This window comes from Vanessa cardui, chromosome 29 (genome assembly GCF_905220365.1).
Source record: "Vanessa cardui chromosome 29, ilVanCard2.1, whole genome shotgun sequence".
Lineage (NCBI taxonomy): Eukaryota > Metazoa > Arthropoda > Insecta > Lepidoptera > Nymphalidae > Vanessa > Vanessa cardui.
The window spans coordinates 6,582,749-6,610,584 of NC_061151.1; the positions used below are offsets into that span (position 1 = coordinate 6,582,749).

A 27,836-nucleotide genomic window follows, 5' to 3' on the forward strand; every position below is an offset into this window, starting at 1 on the left:
TCAACGCCTCCACGAGCGGTCTTCCTCATCTTCCTCATCCTCGTCGAAACGCAGCAGCGGGTCCGACGACGGTTCCTTCTGGTTCTGGAACCGGATACGGAAACACGTCAGACGCGATTCGTAACAGGGGAACCTTGTCATTACGTCCTGGCATCTCGTCATTACGGTACCACTTGGTGGTAGGGCTTTGTGCGAGCCCGTCTGGGTATGTACCACCCACTCATCAGTTATTCTACCGCCAAACAACAGTACTCAGTATTGTTGTGTTCCGGTCTGAAGGGTGAGTGAGCCAGTGTAAGTACAGGCACAAGGGACATAACATCTTAGTTCCCAAGGTTGGTGGCACATTGACGATGTAAGGAATAGTTAATATTTCTCACAGCGTCATTGTCTATGGGTGATGGTGACTTACCATCAGGTGGCCAATATGCTCGTCCGCCAACCTATACCATTGAAAAAAAAAAAAACCTGTGCGTCCTTGTGGTCGGCGGTCGAGTCTCCGTTGTGCGCGGGCGCGGCGCCGGGCGTCTTGCCGCTCGTCACCCAGGTTATCTGCGGACACGGGGGGGGGGGGGGTTAGCTCGGCTAGCAACAGGCGGGGGGGGGGGGGGGGGGGGTTCTCACCGAGAGCGTGCGGTCGTTGTAGTGTCGCGCGCGCAGCAGAGCCTGCTCGGCGTTCGCGCGCGCGCGGTACTGCACCACCAGCTCGGGCACCGACATGTTCACCTCCTTGGCCGTGATCTCACCGAATTGCTGCGGGCAGAGGGCGCGTTAGCACGGTCACCATTCGCCGTCTCTCTCTTCGCACGCGAGACAGACAGAGATAGACGGATAATCGTATCGATCGGCTCCGATCGGCACAGAGTCGTCGGCAAACATTAAACATCGAACGCTGGGGGCTGTGGGGGGGGGGGGAGACACGCGCGTGGGCACTCACCGCGAAGTGCGCCTGCAGCGCGTCGAGCTCGTCGGGCTCAAAGCCGGAGACCAGCAGCGCTCGAGGGCGGTGGTCCACCGACTGGTTGACGCTGAAGGCCTTGGACGCCGCGCCGCCGCGCGAGTAACGCATGGCGGCGTTGAAGCGGCCCCCTCTGAGAACGGACAATTACGGAGTCAGTGTGAGGCAACTCTAGGACGGAAGTATATTATGACACAAATTAGATGTAGCATCGGAAAATGCAATGGAATGAAAATAAAACCCGATTACTGCTGATTTACACGACCAATTGAAATAGCTCCCTATCGCGCCGTTCGACGCTATTATTCGCTATAGATTCCCGCGTCAGAGAAAGCAAGTGCGTCTAAAGCGACGCGTCAAATTGACGAATATATTAGGTCGTATGATATTACAAGTTATTACGTTTGTGCAAAGATCATTTTCGCGTGAGAAATAAATATTGATAATTTGGGATAGCGTTCTCAATTCGGATATGATCGGTTTTACGAATTTTGCCAATGCGACATCTAAGTTGTATCGTACTATACTGTAATTACACCGGAATCACCCACAGAACGATTGGCGCAAAGCTCTTAACACTTATAAATATTACAGTCATTACAATATTATATTATTACAGGTATTATAGAACTATTTGTAGAGCATCTTACCTAAGTTTTCTCTTCACGATACGGTAGCTTGAAAAAATAAAATACAAATCTAATATAACAACGTTCATTGCCAAGACAGCCGTAAGCACGCGCACACCTCATGAAATGATATCCTATACATAACTGATGTAATTAGGTAAACTAAAAAAATTTTAAATATTGAAATCATACAAGTAGCGCCATCTACTATAGTGTCAAACGCAATAGTAAACTTTTTATAATGTTTGTTCTTCCTTCCTTCTTGTCTCAGGCTCTCATTGGAGTTATAACAAAAAGTGTGTCCGGCAGTAATAAATAATCAACTTAATAAAAACCTATAATTATTTCATCAAACCTTTTAGCAGTAACATAGCCAAACACACTCTATTCTAAACATTAGTTCCGGCCGTTCACGCAAATTTGGACATTTAATCCTTTGAAAAAGAGATGCACACATGAGGTTACTATATTCTTTATGACTAAGGCTGTGAACATAAATATTACAACATTTAGCCTTAAATTCAACAAAAAAAACGAAGTTGTTACTAACCTCGAGTGCGTCCTTATTCTTCCGGAAAACGTGGGGAACTGCAGCGCCATCTGTCGTCTCATTTCCGCTATGTTCTTGGCCAACTCCGATACATCTTGACCCTCCTATTATAATACAAGAATGAATAACAATATTATTTAAAAAATACTCTATACTTTTGAATTTAGAATTAAAAAGAAAACAAATATCTCTTCCAAATTTATTATCGTATAAAATATACACAATGGTGATGAACCATGGCCAAACTACTAAGGATCTTGCCGGTTTTTCTCATTAATAAATCCTTTTTTATGTAATATATGTACGGGCAAATGGCTATATGATGGTATACAGTCACAAACATCCATAGTCATTAACACTATAAGAAATATAAACTATTCCATATACCATAATAATGCACCAACAACCTTGGGAAAAAAGATAATATGCCTGTAGTGACAATCAATCAATCAAAATAAACTTTATTCAAGAAAGCTTTTACAAGCGCTTTTGAAACGTCATTTAACAATTAAGTGAAGCTACCATTTGGTTTGGAAAGTAGATTCTACCGAGAAGAACCGGCAACAAACTCAGTAGTTACTCTTTTTCAACATTAAAAAAAATACAAAGTCATGTTAGTTAATACAATTATTTAAATTAATATATCCTGCTTGGAAGTCAAGAGCTCCACGCTTTTTATCATCTATAAAATCTTGTATCGAATAATATGCTTTTTCTACCAATGTATTTTCTACAAACGATTTGAATTTACTAAACGGCAAAGTTAAAAATGTCTGCGGAATTTTATAATATATAATGTTACTGTCAAATACCTTCGAACCAACATATCAATACTATACAATGCTCTTTGGCGAGTACGTTACATTTCCGATCTTAAGATTACTGCAATAAACTCAATTTTTAATTAACATTACTTACCTGTTGTTTCGTTATAATATCTAATTCAGCATCCAATATATCCTTTTGTACTTCCTGTAGAGTTTTCGGTTTTTTCGCGTTCATCTGCAAACAAAATACACACTTATACACATATTCATACATTTATAACATCTTGCAGTTTAGTTACAGCGCTTTATACAAAAGGACAAACATAGACAACACGCATACAAACTCACTCAGCCAACAGAACAAGACAAGATTAGTACAATTTGAAAAGGAAAAATATTTTTAATCTGTGCTATTAAATAATTTATTCGAAATTTGAAATTTTTGCTTACTCTGTCTCTTACTCTTAGGTAAATATTTATAGTTATTTAAAATATCCAAACGAGAGAAATATCAATAGTAGATTATTATGATATTAATTTCCAAAAAATCATCAACCCAATACATCTCAAATGTCCCTTAAGTCATGTTCTTTTGGATGTGTATAGATGAACCAAAACCGCATTAATCGTTATGTACCTATGTAGATTATTACCATTAATTAGTGGCGACTTGCAAGTTTTTTTTTTATTTGCAAACATAATATGAAATTATTTCGACAATATGTACAGTACTACAGACCGGTGTTATGTTATGTAAACATATAGTTGTTAAATAGTTACTACAGCGCCATCTTGTGGCGAGTTACAAGGGATTGTTTTGAGTTACGTAGCATGTAAAACTTCTCTATGAATTTTATATGTCTCAAAGTAATTGACTATTAAACACTGTGTTTTTTAATCTCGAACATATATACAGACATACATTTCTATATACAAGATTTAATATATTAAAACTAATGTCCAAACTAACTATACAAGTTAAGCCTAGTCAGTTTTTTTAAGGAAACCTTTTGTAACTGATATTTTGACATATTAACAACTCCAAGTAGCCCCCAATATACAGCTTTATCGATCCATTGATTATTATTAGATTAGTCGTGTCATTATTACGCATATTGAAAATAGGCTATTTGACTGGTTTTTAAAATCCATTTTATATTATTTAGTAGAAGTTAAGGAACCCAGTAAAAGTTGTGTTTTTTTATTTCTAGTACATATTTTCTGAAAAATATCATATTAAAAATTCCATATTTAAATAACGCGCGAAAACGCTACTTGGACAATATGGCGCTGCAATGGGGTCGGTGACGTCACATTGCTGTATTTTAATCTGTAGTACATATAGTAGAAAAGCAAAGTTTACAAGAAAGTGACCATCATAAGCCCGGCCAATCAGGAGCGTTTTGTGTTACGTGACAAACATTTGAAAATTTGCATATGGATTTTTGAATAAATTAAGTATTTTCAACTTTCGTTAGTAAATAACCATTTTTAAACTCATAATATGCACTGATTACAATATTTCACAATTTATTTTTCGCATTGTAAAATAGCCTATTGTAAGCAATAAAAATTATTACGGTGTAAGACAAAAAAAATCCGCTGAGTTGATGTCGGGTCAGGATACTTTCTTTACGAACACGACATGATTTTTTTTTACCAAAATATCATTGAAGTATTCTACGTACTTCTACATTTAATAAAGTATTTTAAATAAAAAAAAAATGCCAAATCTAGAGCATATAAAACATACATACTTTTACTGACGTAATGTCTTGTAATAGGACATATGTTACATTACTGTCAATAAATAATTATTTAGCATTCTATTATTTTACAATATAGGATGACAAACTGCAAATGGACCTGATGGTAAGTGGTCACCACCGACCATAGACATTAGTACTGTGAGAAATATTAACCATTTCTTACACGACCAACGCGTGATAAACCTTGGGACTACTTAATTACTTAATGAAAGATCTAAGTTCAGATGACTACGTTTTTCTTATTAAACTAACTAATCAATGAACTACATATAAACTAGAGTCGAGTATTACCTACATAAATAACGATACAACGTTTATATACTCTGAATATATATAAATGTATTTATATACATATTATGATCCGGAACCGGAAATATTAAGAGCAGAATACTATGACTGTGTATATTGCCTGATATATTCCCGTATATTTAGAAATCGTTACTCTCATTTCAAATGTGTCAAAAATTATAAAAAATTATATACAACAAAATATAACTAAAAAAAATAATAAATAAATGAGAAAATGATGTATATTTATGTACATATATGTTTAAATTAGTTATATAACGTGTAAACAAAAATATTGAAGCTGCCTATTCGCCGACATATAAATTTATTAACTGTGTTAAATGTATATAAGATTATATTACATGATAATGAAACATTTTTGAAGCGAGTGCGTTTTATATTGATAAAAACGATCGTTACGATGTGCGCATGCGCCGTATATCTCCTACCTACGTCTCTTATAGGCATTCTTGTTTTAATTTAAACTGTCTTTAACCGTTAGTTTTGTTTGCCACTCATCCTGTATTCGACTCGTAAATATATCGTGAGGTAACCTGACATGTGATAAATAAAATTCTGCCCACAAACTACTGGTGATCACCTTACTAAACCTATATCAAATCAAATCAAAATAAACTTTATTCAAGTAGGCTTTTACAAGTACTTTTGAATCGTCATTTTACAATTAAGTGAAGCTACCACCGGTTCGGAAAGTAGATTCTACCGAGAAGAACCGGCAAGAAACTTAGTAATTACTCTTTTTTTAAATTTAAAAAATACATATACAATAAAGTCATGATAGTTAAATACAATTATTTAAATAAATATATCCTGCTTGGAAGTCAACAGGTATTAGCTCCACGCTTTTTTATCATCTAAAAAATCTTGTATCGAATAATATGCTTTTTCTACCAATGTATTTTTTACAAACGATTTGAATTTACTAAAAGGCAAAGTTAAAAATGTCTGCGGAATTTTATTATATATAATGTTACTGTCAAATACCTGTATTAGTTAATCTCTAAGATGACAGAAATAGACTACATGTATATTACTAGAAGTTATGAAAAAAACAAACACTCGAAAACCATAAAATACAAAACAAGCAGTAAAGTTTAAAGCGGGCAGTAATTCAGGTCATACGAAAGATTATTTTAATTATATATGTCAAATAAACTCATCAAAAAAACTTATAATATTATAAATCAACCCTTATTATGTATATTTTAATGATGTATATCTCTGCTGGATAACTATTTGCATAAATAAAGATGGTATAAGAGCTGAGATGGCCCAGTGGTTAGAACGTGTGCATCTTAACCGATGATTGCGGGTTCAAACCCAGGCAAGCACCACTATATATGTGTGCATAATTTGTGTTTATAATTCATCTCGTGCTCGGCGATGAAGGAAAACATCGTGAGGAAACTTGCATGTGTCTAATTTCATCGAAGTGACACATGTGCATTCCAATCCGCATTGGAACAGCGTGGTGGAATATGTTCCAAGACCTCTTCTAAATTGAAGAGGAGGCTTTATCCCAGCAGTGGGAAATTTACGGGCTGTAACTTTACTAACTTTTACTAACTTTATAAAGACTTTTACTTCTACCTCTCAGTAACTATTACAGATTTAAATAGATCTATTTAGAGGTTGAAGGCATGTATAAACTATTGTCAAACCACAAATAAAGGGTAATGCAGTAGCAAATATCAGAAATCCTTACAGTTATAGAGCCTTTTATCTGCCTTCCAGAAAGAGGATCATAGTAACAGTCAATCCACTGTTATTTCGAATATAAATTTTCCTCGTTTGTACCCAATCTACATTGAAGCATTGTGGAATAGACTCCAAACCTTTACCAAAGATTTTATCCCAACAGTGGGCGATTCACGGACAATACAAATGACAGCATGAGCATGGTACCCCATTAATGTGCTACCCGAAAAACTTATATTACAGATTGTAACCAAAAATTTATGATTCGTCATATACATTTTTTTTATGGTATAGGTTGGCGGACGAGCATATGGGACACCTCATGGTAAGTGGTAACCATCACCCACAGACAATGACGCTGTAAGAAATATTAACTATTCCTTACATCGTCAATGCGCCACCAACCTTGGGAACTAAGATGCTATGTCCCTTGTGCCTGTAGTTACACTGGCTCACTCACTCAAACCGGAACACAACAATACTGAGTACAGTTATTTGACGGTTGAATAACTGGTGAGTGGGTGGTACCTACCCAGACGGGCTTGCACAAGGCCCTACCACCAATTAATAAAACTTTTATAAAAAAACCACCACTGTTGTCACCACTGGCCATAGAGATGGCGCCACTAACCACGGGAACCAAATAAGGAAAATTTCGGCACGCGAGTCTATCGCCACTTCTGCGCATGCGTGCGACCAACAGTTTGTTTGACTAACTATACCATAATATAATTCATTCATAATTCTCTTACATCTTATCAACATAACTGATATATATATATACATATATAACTATCAATACGAAAGGCCGGCATTTGTCTTTTAAATAGTCACTAACTTTACATATATTTAACGCTTCTATTCATCGATAATGATACGTCATATTAAAAATATAGTATATGCAAATATGTAACATACACAGACGTTGATGTATATCATGCAACGACATCGATCCTTCGAAACTCATATAGTCATCTCACAAAATGCAATGCATAAACATGTACATGTGGAATGTCATTCGGATGTGAGGGTGCGTGCATGTGTGTGTATGAGACGTGTGCATATCGGCGCATGCGCATCACCGTCCGTTCGGTACCTGATCGAGTTGCAGCCGAGACATCGATCTTGACACTGATTCGTCCTGTTTTGTTATAAGAGCTATTTTATTACACTTATTATTTATCTGTGATATGTTTAAAAAGTTTTATTTTTGCTTTTTTGTTTTTTTCGCTTGGCCCTTGGATTAGTGATGGAAAAACCTTCATCAAAAGTATTATATAACAATCAAAATATACTTTATTCAAGTGTGCTTTTTCAAGCACTTTTGAATCGTCATTTAACAATTAAGTGAAGCTACCACCGGTTCGGAAAGTAGATTCTACCGAGAGGAACCGGCAAGAAACTCAGTAGTTACTCTTTTTCACCTCATTTAACATCGCCTCATTGCCTCCACTGGTGACAGGAGGGCTGGTTCGTTTGCCCAGAGGATCGGAATTGCGATTCAACTGGGAAATGCTGTTAGCATCCTTGCCACCATTGCAAGATTTTTACAGTAACTAGTTTTAGTTCACATTTGTATGTCAAGCATTTGATATTATTAATTCTTATGTGAATAAAAACTAATTTAAAAAAAAAAATTGTTTAAGGCCAATAATGGTGTCTATGTATATGGTCACAAGGTCTAACTGGGTTCGGACCCCTCGAACTGACCTGCATCTGCTTCAAGATCCCCTGGTTGGCGACGAGCTCCTTCCTCAACTTCTCGATGCCCTCCTGCATCGTGTTTATCGTCTTCATCAGCACCGCTTTGTGTTGTTCCGTCACGTTTCCTGAAAAACGACATTATGTTGAACTAGCTTTCGCTTGCGACTTCGTTCGCGTGGACTTCAGGTACGTCCCGTCTAGTCTAGTAATCGCTTAAAATCGCTTCGTAAATAAGTCATTATTTCTCGTACAAAGTAAAGGATAAAAAATGCTTATTGTGGGTTATTCCTAAGAGATAAACATATACCATCACGGACTTTTTTGTAGACCTTTTTAAGTTGTACAATACTGTAGTACATTGTTTTGATCTATCTTGTAGGATTCAGTCAGCGTTTGCAATGTAAGCGCAAAAAATGTGTTTTTTTACGACCTCACATTAGAAACCTCAAAAATTGTAGCCTATGTGTTATTCTGATGTATAAGCTATATTGTGGTAAAGTTTCATTCAAATCCATTCAGTAGTTTTTACGTGAAAGAGTAACAAACATCCATACATACAAACTTTCGCCTTTATAATAGTAGTAGGATTAGATACCATTATTATAAATACAAGTCGCTTTGCACGGGTGCAATAGGCTATTTGACTTGTTTTTAAAATCCATTTTACATTATTTAGTAGAGGTTAAGGGACCCAGTAAAAGCTGATTCTTTTATTTCTAGTACATATTTACCGAAAAATATCATATTAAAAATTCCATATTTAAATAACGCGCGAAAACGATACTTGGACAATACGGCGCTGCAATGGGGTCTGTGACGTCACTTTGCTGTATTTTAATCTGTGGTACATATAGTAGAAAGGCAAGGTTTACAAGAAAGTGACTTCATCATAAGCCCGGCCAATCAGGAGCGTTTTGTGTCACGTGACAAACGTTTGAAAAAATGCATTTTCATTTATTTTTGAATAAATTTAGTATTATTTTCAAGTTTCGTTAGTAAATAACCATTTTTAAACTCATAATATACACTGATTACAATAATTCACGATTTATTTTTCGCATTGCGAAATAGCCTATTATGATACTGAATATACTACAGAATTTGTTGATTAACGACATCGCATTAGAAACATATAAAATTGTCAGTGTTTCTTTACCATATTGTACTTGTATTATACACAAAATCCATCCTCTTTTATCAAAATAAATCTATTAAAAAAAACTGTATCAAAAGTCGTTACGTAGTTTTAAAGATCTAAGCACTCATAAGGACAAAGCGGTGAGCGACTTTGTTTTATACTATGTAATGATATATCTCAATGCTATCTTCATTAATTCTGTGTTTATTTTTATTTCATACATGGTGTCTGTTTGTATTAAACATTCTTTACAAGGATATTGCACCACCAATTTTGGGATGTGAGATGTTATTTCCCTTGTGATTGGAGTTACACTGGGTTACTCACCTTTAAAAGCGAAACAATGATGGACCCATATGAGGATTGTTAATCAGATGTTGGTATGAAAAGCAGTTTGAAAGTAGACCGATACATTAATAACATGACACTTAGTAGGATAGGGCTTTGTGCAAGCCCGCCTGGGTAGGTACCACCCACTCATCAGCTATTCTACCGCCAAATAACAGTACTCAGTATTGTTGCGTGCTGGTTTGAAGGTTCAGTGAGCCAGTGTAACTACAAGCACAAGGGACATAACATCTCAGTTCCCAAGGTTGGTGGCGCATTGACGATGTAAGTAACCGTTAACATTTCTTACAGCTTCATTGTCTATGGGTGACGGTGACCACTTACCATCAGGTGAGCCATATGATCGTCCGCCAACCTATACCATAAAAAAAAAAACAAAAAAAAAAAGGGTCAAAGGGTAGAAGTCAGTGCGTTCTTCATCATCATCACGGGTCTTCCAGCCTGGCTTAGGCCAGGGTACGGGCCTCGAGGTTACCCTCCTTACCCGGGCTAGTCCTCCTCGGTAGCCTCTGACCCAATGGGTCAGGGTCCGTGGACCCAGTGGTGTCTTCATCTTAATATTCTCGCACGATAGCTGGATAGGTTCCAGGTGTATCCGCCAGCTGGCGCCACTGACCTGACTCGAGGCTCTGTATGAGCAGCTGCTGGTGCCGCAGCTGCGTCTGCAGCAGCCTGTGCCCGCGGCGGTGAGCCTCCACCATCTGCAGCCCGCCGGCGCCCGCCTTGCCCGCCGCCCTGCCGACCACCGCAGTGGTACCGTTGCCAGTCTCCTTTGCCTGGGAGAAGCGATTGGTGAATAACAACTTATTTCCATTTTTTTTTCATTTTTTTTTTCTACTTTATTGTTAAGGGTTTTTTATCCATCTGGCATGTCAAACCCATCATAACTTAAGCTATATACACATCAACTTATATTTAAGTAATTAATTTCCAGAATAAAATTATTGATGAATAGACAACACAACTTTTATTTAAGTTAAAACTATTCATCAATATATCTCTGGCGTTTTTATATTTATGACATTCTACTACTACTTATTTCCATTTAATAAAATTGTTTTAATATTAGCTTACAATAATTAAAATGTTTTATGGTTACTAATCATTATATTCTAGAACTAAACTCGAAAAGCAACGAAGTTCAAATCGACTACTCGGAAGGCTGACCCATGAATTAATAAATAACATTAAATACAGTACGTGCGTGGAAGGGAAAGAGATCTTTGCAAACGCGATTAAATTCATGAAAGAAAAAAGAGATAACATTTTATGAAAATGTTCCGCTAAAACCTTACACAAACATTTATATAGAAGGCGGCATAAGTCGTGAGTACAACCTTGACCCACGTAGTACATTTTAGGGTCTCATTGGCGGGATGAGAGAGTCAGACCGCGAAGGCAGCACGTGATTGGTCCGTGAGTTGATGCATGACGTCTATTGGACTAGCGTCTGTCAATTGGCAACTGTCATTTGTCAAAAAGTGTATACGCGCGAATTTACCCCCACTACTGCCTACATGTACCAACGACTAGTGCTAGCTATTATATCTTCATAAAGTACTACAACCATAATCAACATATCATTTAAGCCAGATTGGAAACGTTATAAATCGGAACGTTTTTGCTGACGCTACATCAAGTTACATCATTTCCGATTCACTTTGACAAAGTCGCATTCTGGTACGATAAGATACGACCATATCGTACTAGACTAGTCTCACCTTCTCAGCTTGTTTCACGTCGGCGGTGGCTTTGATGTTGTCTCTGTTGATTAACACCTTATTGTGTGACATGAGATGATTCTGTCGGTCCGTCTGCTTGTTCGCCTTCTGACCACCGGGCGCTGTGTTCTCTTGTTTGTTCTGTTAAACAACAAAAAAATATTTAAATGTACAAGACATAACAGACAAAGGCTTCTTCAGTTGTTAAGGAGAAGGATTTGCAATTCTACCAAACAGATTCGGAGTGGATTCGCTTTAGCTTATCACAATACGTTACTACAGTGTATGTGTATGTATGTACAAGCTTTAGCTTACAAGATGTCTTAGTGTGTGAAGACTACCAGTAAGGATAGCAAAAAAATGTTTGTACCATATTAGTTAAGTTTATTTTATACATATACTGAATAGATCTATACACATATAACACGAATTGAATTCAACAGATACTTTTTTAAACCCATAGTCACATAAATCTGTTCATTTTAAGCTACAAATGAAATAACTTTTATACAAAACATTGATCATTAACGCATGTATTGTCCATGCCTTTATGTTTACGTAATATGATATTTTTGATATCCCCGTCTTGATCTTGAGGCCAAAATTATACAAATGTCTATATTTTATTAAAAAAAAATTCTAAACTTGTTATATTTTATAAACAGTCTGTTTATATTCTGATGTGATTTATACATTAACTATTTTGACATTGAATATCGTCACAATATAAGTGGTTAGAACGCGTGCATCTTAGCCGATGATTGCGGGTTCGAACCCAGGCAAGTATCACTATATATATGTGCTTAATTTTTGTGTATAATTCATCTCGTGCTCGGCGATGAAGGAAAACATCGTGAGGAAACCTGCATGTGTCCGATTTCATCGAAATTCTGCCACACGTGTATTCCACCAACCCGTATCGGAACAGCGTAGTGGAATATATTCCACACCATCTCCTTAATGGAAGAGGGGACTTTTCCCAGCAGTGGGAAAATTACAGGCTGTTACTTTACTCTTTACTTTTAAATAAAATCCTGATACGAATATGTACTGTTAACGTTCTCGTAGGGATTTTTTCCAAGTTAAGAAGACTGACCTCAGGGTTGTGCCAGAAGACTTTAATGAATCTGTTGTTGAGCACGGCCTCAGTGCTCTTGTAGGCGACGTTCGCTTCCGTCGGCGTTGAGAACGTGATGAGAGCCGCTTCGTGGTCACCCTCGTAGCAGACCTGCGGAACAAATTATCAGGAAATTAATTATAATAATATATAAATAAGAGCTGAGATGGCCCAGTGGTTAGAACGCGTGCATCTTAACCGATGATTGCGGGTTCAAACCCAGGCAAGCACCACTATATATATGTGCTTAATTGTGTTTATAATTCATCTCATGCTCGGCGGTGAAGGAAAACATCGTGAGGAAACCTGCATGTGTCTAATTTCATCGAAATTCTGCCACATGTGCATTCCAACAACCCGCATTGGAACAGCGTGGTGGAATACGTTCCAAACCCTCTCCTTGATGGAAGAGAGGCCTTATCTCAGCAGTGGGAAATTTACAGGCTGTTACTTTACTTTTTTACTTTTAATATAAATACAGTCAGTCAGTCAGTCAGTGGCAGCACCAACGGCATACTAAGGACGATCGCTAGCAGACTTGATTTGAAGACGTAACATTCAATAAAAAAAATACGTCTAAAGACGCCAGTGCAATTTCCTCATAGTAAGTCTATTAGACCCTTTCCTATTTAAGTAATTAATTAATAAATTAAGAGTGATTTGTAAGGTAGACTGTTTATTTTTTAAAAAAATACTATTTCTGATTCTTATAATATAATATCTTCAGACGTTCCTATCAAAATATTAAAATCAATCTTATTTGTAAGGAAACCTGCATGTGTCTAATTTCATAGACATTCTACCACATGCGTATTCCACTAATCTGCATTGGAACAGCGTAGTGGAATATGTTTAGAAACTTCTCTTCAAAGGGAGAGGAGACCTTAGCCAAACAGCGGGATATTTGCAGGCTGTTGTTATTGTTATACCTTATTCAATTAGACTTTTACAAGCAATATTGACAATATTCTATTAAATATCTAGTTACTAGCATTTCACAAAATTTCTCTTATTAGTTAAAACATACTTAAATGGCAAGAAAAGTTAGTAACATCGTCGGTATGACATACCTGTATATTAACAATCTTCCCGAACTTGCTGAAATGACTGTCCAAGTGTTTGATCTCGTTGAGGCCCGGCGGTACCTTCTTTACCTCCAGCGAACAATTCGCCGCGTTAGCTGGCAGGGGGGGGCGGGGGGCGCCTGGTACATAAAGCATGGTCATCATAGTCCATTGTTGAATGGCGGGGCGGTATAGTACAGTAGAGGAGAGCGTTATTATACTTTGTTCGCGTTAAGAATGCAGTGAGTTGTCATTGTTTGCCGGCTTTATTCCGCCCCCTGACCAATCAAATCTTTTTTAACAGCAGGTTGAAGGTGTATGCATATTTGTGTTAAAATTCCAACAAATTGTATTTCTTTTAAAGACTAAGTATAACGAATTTAAAAAATACACATTAAAATAAAAAATCGAATCTGGGTGTTTAATCAACATAATTCTTAACACTATGTATAATCGTTTGCGACTTTTCCCATCGCGATGTAGAAATTTACATATTTTGACATAACGTCATCTAGTAGCTATAGGTTACATTAATTATTACGTGTACAGCTTGAATAAATTAAATATAAATATATAAATAAACAAAATTTAAATTATAAAAATAAAAATGTCAGTTAATATTTAATTAAATGTGAACTTGACGTTGTAATTTGAAAAGATTTGATTGGTCAAAGGGGGCGGAGTCAGGCCGGTAAACAATGACAACTCACTGCATTCTTAACGCGAACAGACTGTAGATCTGTCTAATATAAACGATGTCATAAGGTCTCACAAAATGACTTATGAATAAATAGGTCTTTAATTTTACTGGCTATATAGATTTTTGTTCATTTTTCGTTTGTGTGTCAGACGAGTTTACTTTTAAACTAGAATGGTTTAGAATAAGTCAGTACGATAATAAAATCCTTTGACATCGTTACATTTTGTTTGCTTTTTTCTACATAAATCGAGATGGCCCAGTGGTTAGAACACGCGCATCTTAACCGATGATTGCGGCTTCAAACCCAGGCAAGCACCGCTGATTCGTGTGCTTAATTTGTCTTTATAATTCATCTCGTGCTCAGCGAAGGAAAACATCGTGAGGAAACCTGCATGTGACAAATTTCATTGAAATTCCGCCACATGTGTATTCCACCAACCCGCATTGGAACAGCGTGGTGGAATATGTTCCAAACCTTCTCCTCAAAGGGAGAGGCCTTTAGCCCAGCAGTGGGAATTTACAGGCTGTTACTTTTTACTTTACATAAATCTATCAAGCGTCTTACCGAGGCGGTTGTATTCGAAGCCCTTCTTCCCGGAGGCGTGGCGCGGGGGCGGCGGCGCGGGCGCTTCGTGGCGCACCCTGCGGACACGCGCGGTTAGTGCGGGGTTGTGGGTGATGCATTTCATTCGTGGGTTTGAGCTATCCTGCTTGCTTTATCCGTTCTTAATTTGAAGATACCAACTCATCAATATTAGCTTTAAATTGTCGATATACATACATACATTATGTATTGATGTATAAAAATATTGTCCATGACCAGATACCGTCAACGACCTCACCCCTGATGATTATTTTTTTTTAATTAGAATAATTTTTATAAAATTATTTTATAATTTTTTTTTCAATAAAAATTGCTTAACCAACAAAGTTTTTTTTTTGTCCCCGCGACAATTTGGCGCCCAACGTGGGGCGTTGGTGTTATGTGTGGGGGGGGGGGTGCGTGCTCACCGGGGGATGGGCACGAGCTCGCGCGGCGCGAGGCGCGGCGGCGGGTGCGCGGGCGGCGCGTAGCCCACCACGCCGGCGGCCCAGATGTCCGGCGCGGCGGGGTTGTACTCGCCGCACGGGCCGGGCACGGGCACGGCCAGCGGCGGCGGCAGCGCCAGCACGCGCGACAGAGCCGCGTCCTCGAGCACGACGGGGTCGGCGCCGTGGTCCCACTCGCACAGGTCGCCGCGCATGCAGTAGCCCTTCACTGTAGAGTCGCGATGGCCCAGTGGTTAGAACGCGTGCATCTTAACCGATGATTACGGGTTCAAACTCTGACAGCACCGCTGATTCATGTGCTTAATTTGTCTTTATAATTCATCTCGTGCTCAGCGGTGAAGGAAAACATCGCGAGGAAACCTGCATGTGACAAATTTCATAGAAATTCTGCCACGTGTGTATTCCACTAACCCGCATTGGAACAGCGTGGTGGAATATGTTCCAAACTTTCTCCTCAAAGGGAGAGGAGGCCTTTAGCCGAACAGTGGGAATTTACAGTCTGTTGTTGTATATTTTTTTCTACTCGACTCATTTGAATGATTCTACTTATAATATCCAGGCAATCTATCCATTGTCAAGCTTGTTAAGATAAACTCTCACCGTCAAAGTCTCGACAGCGGCGCCGGTAGGCGTCAGCGTGGTCAAGGCGCGCGCCGGGCGGCGACATCGAGCGGTCACGTGACCTGCGGGCGGGAAACCATTATAAACTATAAATCACATTCAAACTCGAAGACACTGTTATTTTGACTAAATAAATAAGTTATAGTACAAGTTGCCAACTGTAAGCCTTGCAAATTGTAACGACAGCAAAAAAAGATATATTTTTGAAGTCTACAATTATCATCAATCTTAAAAAAGGTATTTCAACGTTACAGAAATCTGTAAAGACAGTCCAAACTAACAGTAGCAGATGGTTACACATTGGTAAGGTGATGTTTGAAATAAAACTAGTTATAACGGATTTGAAACGGGTAGGGTACGTCTCTACCCGTGACTATGAACGCTGTAAAGTGCTCGAAACGTCGGAATATCAAAAATAATTAATATACGCGGTTCAAATCCGTTATAACTAGTTTTATTTCAATGTGTAATAATCGCGAAAATATAAGACAACATTACGGTGATTAATACGCCCCCCCTCCACCCTCACATATAAATTATAGCACGACACAACTTAGTTGTGTCATCGGCAAAATTCGTAAAACCGATCCCATCCGAATTGAGTACGCTCCCCCAAATCATCAATATTCATTTCTCATGCGAATATGATCTTTGCACAAACATAATAACTTGTAATATCATACGACCTAATATATTCGTCAATTTGACGCGTCGATTTACATGCACTTGCCTTCTGACGCGAGAATCTATAGCGACGAATAGCGTCGAATGGCGCGATAGGGAGCTATTTCTATTGGTTTTCAATCGGCAGTAATCGGTTTTATTTTCATTCCATTGCATGTATCGTACTATAAGTACCAAATGCCCTGAACCCTGGTCCCCGACTCACCGATCCCGATCCCTGGAGCGCGAGATGCGTTCCCTGTGCTCCCGATCGCGGGACATCCGGTCCCGCTCGATGTCCCGCACGGCGCGCACGCGGTCCCTCTCGCGGTCCAGCTCACGATCCCTCAGCGTCGGTGATCTTGACCTTGAAAACGCACACCGAATAAGAAACCAAGTCCATTTTATGGAATAGCTTGGCAGTCGAGCGTATGGGCCACCTGATGGTAAGTGGTCACCATCACCCATAGACAATTCCTTACATTGTTTAGGTAAGATTCTATGTCCCTTGTGCTTGTAGTTACACAGGCTCACTGGTTTGCACATAGCCCTATCACCAAGTATATATAAATTCAGACAGCGAAGATGACGTCACACAGCAACAAAACCAAAAGGTAGTATCTGTTAGTACGGTCAAAAGAAAAAAAAAACATTTTTCAATGAACATGGAAAAAACACGAAAAGCTTTACCTTGCCTTTGACTTAATGGGGAGTTACTTAAGCATGAGATGGTCTATCATGGTCTCTTATGGTCTATTATGGTCTGTTATGGTATGTTATGGCACTAACCGAGACCTGCTACCGTGCCTGTCGGCGTTGGCGGGCGGCGGACTCCTGTTACGATAGCGACCGCGCGGTGACGGCGATCGTGATATCGGTCTCCTAGGGGAAATAAACGACTAAAAATATGCTCAGACAATTAACATTATTAATATACTTCCCATATATACGATTGATAATGTAATAAAATTTTTTTTTTTAATATATATGTATGTGTATATGGTGGTGTATATGGGAACAGCGTGGTGGAATATGTTCCAAACCTTCTCCTCAAAGGGAGAGGAGGCCTTTAGCCGAGTAGTGGGAATTTACAGGCTATTACTTTACTTTACTTTTATACTAAAATGAGCCTTATAAGCAGCTGAATAGTTACAAACCAATATATTGGACGTTCTAAAGATTAATTACAGTGTAATTATTCATCCGTTATACAAGGTAAAGTGAGACATGCACATTTGGATGGAGTTGACGGCTTTATGCACATGCAGCCCAATTCAATTGAAGCAGCAAAGATAAACAAACCATAGGTTTACATACATTTTTTTATGTTATAGGTTGGCGTACGAGCATATGGGCCACCTGATGGTAAGTGGTCACTATCACCTATAGACAATGACGCTGTAAGAAATATTAACCATTCCTTACCTTAGGAACTAAGATGTTATGTCCCTTGTGCCTGTAGTTACACTGGCTCACTCACCCCTCAAACTGGAACACAACAATACTGAGTACTGTTGTTTGGCGGTAGAATAACTGATGAGTGGGTGGTAAATTCATCTCGTCTTCGGCGGTGAAGGAAAACAACTTATCTTATTTCATACAAATTCTGGCACATGTGTTTTCCACCAACCCGAATTGGTACAGCGTGGTGGAATATGTTCCAAACCTTCTCCTCACAGGGATAGGAGGCCTTAACCCAGCAGTGGGAAATTTACAAACTATTGTTATTGTTGTTTGTTTATCTTCGCTCTGCCCGAGGCGGGTGCGTTAGTGCGGCCTTGCCCCCGGGGGGGGGGGGGGGGGTGAGTGCGTGAGTGCGGCGGTGCTCCCCGGCGGTGGGGGGGGGGGCGGGTGTTAGTGCGTGAGTGCGGCGTTGCCCCCCGGTGGGGGGGGGGTGAGTGCGTTAGTAGTACCTGGCGCACCTGCGCTCGTGCTCGTGCGCGCGCCGGCCGCGCCCGCGCCGCTCCCACGAGCGAGAGCGCCGCCGCCGACGCTCCTCCTTGTCGCGCAGCTGAAACGACACACATAATACTCAGATACATTTCAAACAGGTAGGCAGACTGCCTCATAAGCCGTTTAATGATAGGCGATAACTCTAAGAAGCAGTCAGTCAAAGAGTACTGTTAAGATTTGCAATTTTTCTTGTATGTTCAAATACTTTTAGTCAGCACGCTTATAAAAGACACTCCATTATAAAAATTAACTATCCCTTACAATATGCCCCCAAATCAAAGGTTGTCTGACAGAAATCGCTACTTAGCGATAAGACCGCCTTTGTGTAAATTTTAATTTATTACTTTTTTTGTTCCACGTAAAGTTTATTGTTTGTGGTGTACAATAAAGTATAATAAAAAAAAAAAATAAAAAAAATATGAGTGCACCACCAATCTTATCTATTGATAATTTCAATTTTAAAAAAGAGTAATTATTAAGTTTCTTGCCAGTTCTTCTCGGTAGAAACTACTTTCCAAACCGGTAGTAGCTTCACTTAATTGTAAAATGACGATTCAAAAGTGCTTGCAAAAGCCTACTTAAATAAATGTTATTTTGATTTGATTTAATTTAGATATTATGTTCCTTGTGTCTCTCATTAAACTGGCACATAGAGAACATAGAGAGAATGAATTTAATCCTTACATAAATGACTACTGTCTATGAATATCTTGGGATCATTTAAAGAACATTAGGTTCATGTATATCTATATAGCAGAAGTAAATTTCCTCGGAATGTATTCCTACGAGACTGTATCTGAGATAAACTATTGATACATATGATAAACTTACCGAATCGTTTCTTCTGTCTCTTCTCCTGGGCGGGTCGACTGGTTCTTCTAGAAGTTCAGTTGGCAGCACCTGTGATAGAACAATGCACTATAATTATTCACATTCAATTTAATAATGAGATTAAATTTAATCACTCGCTAAAAAGTAGTTTGGATTAACAAGCTATAGAGAATTACTATAGTAGTAAAGTTCCTAAGTAATGGTATAATTATTGCTTTTTTAAGATAGTACCTTACTTTGACTGCAGATGCAATAAAATGTTGGTATTTAAAATTTCACCTGATATTTTCAAATCAAATGGGCTTAAGACTTACTCAAGCTACAAGTTACATCATAATAAGTTTAGTCTCTTATATCTTTTAACTGACTACTCATACAACAACAGCCTGTAAATTTCCCCCTACTGGCCTACTTTCCCTTTTAAGGAGAAGATTCAGAACATATTCCACCACGCTGTTCCAGTGCACAATACATGCAGGTTTCCTCACGATGTTTTCCTTCACGGTTTTGAACCCGCAATCATCGGTTAAGATGCACGCGTTCCAACCTCTAGGCCATCTCGCCCACCTACCCGCTACCTCAACTCACTGCTACCTATGAGCACTGACCTTGACGAGCGTCTGTTCGTGGTGCGGGGGGGCGCGCGCGCGCGGCACGACGGTGCGGTGCGCGCCCGCACTGTCCGCGCGCGCACGCACGGCGGGCTTCTCCGCGGCCGGCGCGGCCACCACTGCAACGATACAATAACATATTATATTCAACGATTACAAACAACAACAACAGCCTGTAAATTCCCACTGCTGGGCTAAAGGCCTCCCCTACCTTTGAGGAGGTTTCGAACATATTCCACCACGCTGTTCCAATGCGGGTTGGTGGAATACACAAGTGGCAGAATTTCTATGAAATTTATCAAATGCAGGTTTAATCACGATGTTTTCCTTCACCGCTGAGCACGAGATGAATTATAAAGACAAATTAGGCACATGAATCAGCGGTGCTTGCCTCGGTTTGAACCCGCAATCATCGGTTGAGATGCACGCGTTCTAACCACTGGGCCATCTCGACTCTCAGATCACATACATTATTATCAAATTGTTTTATGTTGCATCATTTTCTGTCCCTATATCCCTATGTATACTTAAATCTTTAAAACTACGCAACGGATTTCGATGCAGTTTTTCTTTAAAAGACAAAGTCAGTCGAAAAGAAAGTTTTTATATATATTATATGGACAAGTTAGAAAAGAAACAGTGATAATTTTAGTTTCCACTGTAATGTAATATTATTGCACCCGTGCGAAACCGGGGCGAATAAAAATTAATATAATTATATTATTATTAACTACTATAAAGTACTATTGAAAATCATTGTTTAGTTTTGCAACCCAATTTGGATGATGAATAAATTTGAAACAATAATGTTTTAAATTTTTTGTTAATTGTACATGTTTCAATTGTAATACATTCGTATCTCATATAATCATTTAACAGTAATCAACACATACAAACATATAAACTTTATATATAATTACATACCATGGTTTTCCTCTTCGATTTCTTTCTCGAGCACCACCGGCTCGGGCTGCGGTGACGGTTCTTTCTTCTCACTATCGTTGTCGGCGTGTTTGAGGTACTCCTGATTCTCGAGTGTCTTGAACAGCATGTCCACAAAGGGTTTTGTCTCTGAGGAACACATATTACAAGTTATAAATTTGCCATTACTGTCATATTAAAAACACATGGCTATCGAAACGCTTGGCCCTTGGAGTAGTGGTGCAAAAAGCTTCATCAAAACTATAACACCTCGCCTCATTGCCTCCATTGGTGACAGGAGGGCTGGTTCGTTTGCCCAGAGGATCGGAATTGCGATTCAACGGGGAAATGCTGCTAGCATTCTTACCACCATTTCATGCGGACAAGATTTATACAGTAAATAGTTTTAGTTCATATTTGGATATATATACTTAAGCATTTAATGTTGTTAATTCTTATGTTAATAAACTTTGTATATCATTAAAAACATTATTTTATAGATTATAAAAAAGCATGGAGTTAATACCTGTTGACTTCCACGCAGGATATATTAATTTAAATAATTGTATTTAACTAACATGACTTTGTAATTTTTAAATATTAAAAAAGAGTAACTACTGATTTTCTTGACGGTTCCTCTCGGTAGAAACTACTTTCCGAACCGGTGGTAGCTTCACTTAGTTGTAAAATGACGATTCAAAAGTGCTTGTAAAAGCCTATTGAATAAAGTTTATTTTGATTTGATTTAACAACATCAAACTGGACTTGGGAAAACTTTGGTAAACTGTTTACCACAAATATGATATCCCCTTCACCGATATCGGCCGGCACTGCGATTTTCAATGGAGATAAGTTTTGTCAGTCAAGCCACCACAACTTGGGGCGAATTTCTGATAAGACTACGAGTAATCTAACCAACCCAGAACAAATATTGAGCGGTAAAAGTTATATGAAAATTGTTCTAGCAATCGCTCTCTTTGAGAAAATCACTTCGCAAAAAAAAGACAATTAATTTTTTAACTTGTACAGGAAGTAAGCGGACAGCAATCTTCAACCCCCGACCTTACTGAGAATTTGAGGTTAATGAAAATAATATATCAGTCTATGGCGTGATCAGCCCTCCTGATTGATCTTGGGCATCAGCAAGATCTGATAAAACAACCAAATACACAGGACATGTGTTTGCATACTTGCACACAATATTAACTATTTTTATAACATCCTTCTCATTTAAATAAAACTAGTTATAACGGATTTGAATCGCGTATATTAATTATTTTGGACATCCCGACGTTTCGAGCACTTTACAGCGTTCGTGGTCACGGGTAGATTAAAATCCGTTATAACTAGTTTTATTTAAATGTGTAATAATCACGAAAATTTAAGACAACATAACATCCTTCTCAGTATTGTCATGTTCAAGCACCGGACCAATGGAAGCCTTACCGATATCGGCCGGCACTGCGATTTTCAATGGAGATAAGTTTTGTCAGTCAAGCCACCACAACTTGGGACGAATTTCTAAAAAGACGACGAATGATCTAACCAACCCAGAACTAATTTTTGAGTGGGTAAAAGTTTTATGAAAATTGTTCTAGCAATCGCTCTCTTTGAGAAAATCACTTCGCAAAAAAACAACAGTTAATTTTTTAACTTGTACAGGAAGTAGACAGCAATCTTCAACCCCTGACCTTACGAGAATTTGAGGTTAATGAAAATAATATATCAAGTCTATGGCGTGATCAGCCCTCCTGATTGATCTTGGCATCAGCAAGATCAGTTAAAACATCCAACTATACAGGACATGTGTTTGCATACTTGCACACAATATTAACTATTTTTATAACATCCTTCTCATTTAAATAAAACTAGTTATAACGGATTTGAATCGCGTATATTAATTATTTTGGACATCCCGACGTTTCGAGCACTTTACAGCGTTCGTGGTCACGGGTAGACGGTCTAAATTAAAATCCGTTATAACTAGTTTTATTTAAATGTGTAATAATCGCGAAAATTTAAGACAACATAACATCCTTCCCCTCAGTATTGTCACGTTCAAGCACTGGACCACTGGAAGCCTTACCTTGCTGGAGGAACACATCAAGCTGATCCAGCATTCCATCCCGGAGCTCGTCGAGTGGCTTGTCCTTCTTCACCAACGCATATACATACTTGGCGAGTGCCGGTGGATCTGCATCACATCTGAAAGTTTCATTACGAATAATTAGTCATACTTGCATTACATTTAATTTTAAAAACATAATTGATATTTACATGACTGGTCAGAAGAGTTTAATGTATGTATTTATATATTAATTTACTTAATTCCACCATAAACAACAGCAACAAACAACAACAGCCTGTAAATTCCCACAGCTGGGCTAAAGGCCTCCTCTCCCTTTGAGGAGAAGGTTTGGAACATATTCCACCACGCTGTTCGAATGTGGGTTGGTGGAATACACATGTGGCAGAATTTCTACGAAATTTGTCACATGCAGGTTTCCTCACGATGTTTTCCTTCACCACTGAGCAACATGGTCTATGTTTTATTATTATTCGTAAATTATTTAAAACATTCATATCTATCATATTAAAAGGCGTATCTGAGCATTTATCGCCAATACTAGGTCACATTTGCCTACCAGACGTTGGCACTGTGGCTGTATATTAACCTGATTTTCAGATTTTGTTTTCGGAGGGTATTTTTTTTTATTGACAGTTTAAAAAAAAAAAAATCATTGTTACATGTGAGGAGGTTATATATACGGAACCAAAACCTAGTAAGGTACTAGTAAAGACTTGTAAGTTACTGGTGTCTGTTGGAAAATTAAAAAAGACATGATATGATCGGGTCAAGTTATGCTGGTTAGTTAAACATACTGTTTTAAGACAATTATATCCTGACTCAATGAGGTGATAGGCTTATCAGACCTAGTGTCGCAAAAACTTACATACTAATTGACACTAAAACATTAAAAATCCTACTATCTTAAACAAGACATCATATCAAACGAAAAATAAATAGACATCCAAATGGGTGTCAAATCAAATAATAATATCTATATAATTTGTGTGTTTATGTGTATGTAAGTGATAATTAATTTGTCCCACTTTCATGCCACCAATCCAAATATGTTGTACAATTTAACAAAAAGATTTATATTTTCGTGAAGACCATAATTATAATAACTACTTTCAATCTTATAATTATTTTTTATAGAAATACACAAATGGAAGTGATCAGCGCTGTCGTTAACCAATAGTGCTGTAAAAAATATTAACCATTCCTTACATCACCACCAATCTTGAGAACTAAGATGTTATGTCCCTTGTGCCTGTCATTATACTAACCCTTCAAAGGCATACAACAATGCTGAATACCACTGTTTAGAGCTAGCTATAAGCTAGGAATATTTGATAAGTTGGTGGTGTTGGTGTAGACAGTTACCATAGCCCTAACAACAGGTTTTAGTTATTACACTAGTCTATTTATTATAAAACAATATACACATTACACTATGACCTATGGGATAGAACAGTGATATCAAACAGTTTAAACTAATGCAGAGTATATATTTTAAACACGGCACAGACAATACGTCAGCTATCAAATTTTTCAACTCATTGTGTAATTACTCTACCAGTTTAAGATATTCTTTGTTTGCCCCATATTATTTGTTGATGATTGCTTAAATAGCGATACATAGTATACGCTTATCTGTGTATAACCGTATCTTATGTCATATTAGGTAAAATTATTATCATATTTAGAGATAAAAGAATTAATCAATGACGATTATATATATAATTTCGTCAATCATCACTAAAGCTCCAGACACCGATCAAACAACTAAAATAAAATTGAATATGGCAAGCAAATAATTTTGTCTGTATTTTTTTTGTATAAAGATAATTATACTGGTTTGTTATATAATAAATTTTGGTAAATAATTATCTATGTTTATAATAAGGTTATCATATCAACATACTGGTATTGGTAAACCACTTAGTTACAGCAGAAAAAAATACTTATAATAATTCCAATGGGAGTAGGAAAAAAGTTAAACAAAACTTAATTTTATATATTTCAATAGACTTACTATATATAGTGTTGTACTATAAATAAAGATATATATATATATCTTTTTTTATAGTACAACACTATAGACTATTTGACAATACGAAAAATAAATTATGAATTATTGTAATCAGTGTATATTATGACTTTAAAAATGGTTATTTACTAACTTAAGTTGAAAATAATACTTAATTTATTCAGAAATCCATAAATAAAATGCATGTGTTCAAACTTTTGTCACATGACACAAAACACTCCTGATTGGCCGGGCTTATGATGAAGTCACTTTCTTGTAAACCTTGCTTTTCTACTATATGTACCACAGATTAAATTATAGCAAAGTGACGTCACCGACCCCATTGCAGCGCCATATTGTCCAAGTAGCATTTTCGCGCGATATTTAAATATGTAATTTTAAATATGATATTTTTTGGCAAATATGTACTAGAAATAAAAAAATCAACTTTTAATGGGTTCCTTAACCTCTACTAAATAATATAAAATGGATTTTAAAAACCAGTCAAATAGCCTATTACGCTTAACTATTTATTTTCACTTTAATTTTACTTCAAAAATTCCGATAACTATTTTATCAAGGTTCAATTTGACATTTAAAGTATCTCTTATATGCCTGTTGCTCACAGCCAAACTACTAAACCGAATACAAAAAAATCTGCTATGAAACTAGCCTGAACTCCAAGTCATAACTAACACCTAACAATCAACAGATGCAATCAATAAGCAAGCAAATCCGCAGACAACAATTCGTATTATATAAAAATAGATCAGCTGTCTATGTTAATACTCATATCAATATTATTTGACAAATGATTCATTATCAAAAACATTCTATATTTATCTGTTATAAGTTTAAAATTAAATTACCAACTCAAAGTGGCTATATTTAAATTAACCATGTGGCAATAAAAACTGTGATCAACAGTGTAGGTCTGGCTTGAAATAGACATTCTTTTTGTGTACTGTTAAGCCATCTGTGAGTCAATTTTTATTTTGAGCATCGGTATAATTTATTGTACTTTGGAATCATGTTCTTTTACACTGCTTACCGAAGAACGAACTGGCTGAAAAGAAAAGTAAAAAATACCATCCAGGCCAACTTTCCCTCTATATATAATGTACGGTTTATACACAATAATTTTGTAACATTTTTTTTCTTTTTTTTAAGAACAATTTAATGTGTTGTTATTATATTGTATTGAAGTATTTCATTGTTGGTTATTCAATACATTATATGTAGTGAAAGCATTTCAAGTGTCCAACACTTCTCTTACTTTTTATTAATCATTTTTTTAACGTTTCATTCTTTTTATTGACTACTTATTAAAAATATACTTATTGAAACAAGTTTAGTTTAAATCTAACGACTTTGTAAATTAATAGTACATCTAATAGATAAACAATGTAATATTTGTAGTAATTAGTAATCTTTAACTTCATAAATGAAATGTAATAGATAGATAAAAACGGTGAATTGTTAGTTAATTGAAAGTATAAATTGTAAAGATTACGGGTTACTTTAAGGATGCCTAATATTTTACTGTAAAAGTACTTAGATAATATTATGGAGGCAAAAGTGATAATTATTTAAAAAGTTTTATTACATTACTATAGATTGAAATGTAATCATTTGAAGTTGCTATAAAGTTCCTAATTTGTATAGAAAATATTTTAACTACATGTATTAATAAATATAATAGGTTAATTCATTCTCATTTTATTTCAACTTTTCAAACCTTAAATTTTCGGAAGTTTATGAACTTAAGATTCAAATGACAGATTTAGGTTATATTATAATTTGCATTTAATAACTGATTTTCAATCTCAAAACTTAGTAAAAAGTAAACTACAGATAAATTTCGTCACCGATTTTAAAATTTACGAAATATATTCATAGTAAAATACACGTTTTAAAAGTTTGTTTGATAGAAAAGTTGTAACATACTGATAAAAAAAGGATTACGAAATCGAAATGACACCTCGACATTTTTTTTTACGATGCCATAGTAAATTTGTGTTTATCATATTTAATTGTTTATTTCATGAAACAAAATGCAGAACTAAGTTTTAACATATTTTGTAACGTGATATACGAAATAAACATGGCGCATCATGTACTTACAGTGGTTCCAATATGGACGTCAACCAACTCTTGAAAGCGTCGGGATTTTCTATGATCATGTTTTATTTAATAAAAATTATCTCATAAACACATAAAATCCATGTAAAAACACTCAACACGAACTTAAAATTAAATTAACCACCTTAATAATACTTAAATTCACGCAACTATTTCAGTTCTTTCGCGAATAACTTTCCAAAGTTTTATTTTTATTCGTCGTCTATATTCGACAGTTGTCAAGACGAATCTGTGGAATGTTGACAGTTTGACAAATAAAAAACCAAGCGGTTTTTGTATATGGCAATATAAATGATATCAAAATATTGCTATCTATAAAATGTATTCATAAATTTATTTATTTTTTGAGAATTAAACTTTTCAAATATTGATTGATTAGAATTAAATAATTTTGAGATGAAACTCGCAATGCTACCGATTCAAGTAGTTACATCGATTAATCAATATCTTGGCAAGAATTAACAACCTAACAGAA

General features: G+C 36.9%; 1 protein-coding gene across 1 annotated transcript; it reads right to left on the bottom strand.

Annotated features, from left to right (window-relative positions):
- On the bottom strand, positions 1-27,579 carry LOC124541896 (RNA-binding protein 26-like). The gene is made up of 23 exons (XM_047119810.1): positions 27,344-27,579; positions 23,209-23,327; positions 21,126-21,272; positions 20,199-20,320; positions 19,591-19,659; positions 18,729-18,817; positions 17,596-17,688; positions 17,033-17,173; positions 16,123-16,205; positions 15,484-15,730; positions 15,038-15,114; positions 13,779-13,912; positions 12,688-12,819; positions 11,592-11,732; positions 10,487-10,646; positions 8,391-8,509; positions 7,777-7,821; positions 3,056-3,139; positions 2,138-2,241; positions 938-1,091; positions 625-753; positions 469-552; positions 1-84 (listed from the first exon to the last, which is right to left on the bottom strand). Exons 1-23 carry the CDS (start codon positions 27,400-27,402, stop codon positions 1-3), a joined length of 2,616 nt encoding a protein of 871 aa, XP_046975766.1. The 5' UTR covers positions 27,403-27,579.
- Between the last annotated feature and the right edge of the window lie 257 nt (positions 27,580-27,836).

Bases quoted from the DNA above. Each gene is read 5' to 3' on its own strand.
- LOC124541896 (XM_047119810.1), bottom strand. From the start codon at position 27,402: ATGATCATAGAAAATCCCGACGCTTTCAAGAGTTGGTTGACGTCCATA. The intron at 17,174-17,595 runs GTTAGTGCCATA...TGCGTTTTCAAG, and splicing joins AGGCACGGTAGCAGGTCTCG to GTCAAGATCACCGACGCTGA. The intron at 8,510-10,486 runs GTCAGTGGCGCC...GTCGTTTTTCAG, and splicing joins CATACAGAGCCTCGAGTCAG to GAAACGTGACGGAACAACAC.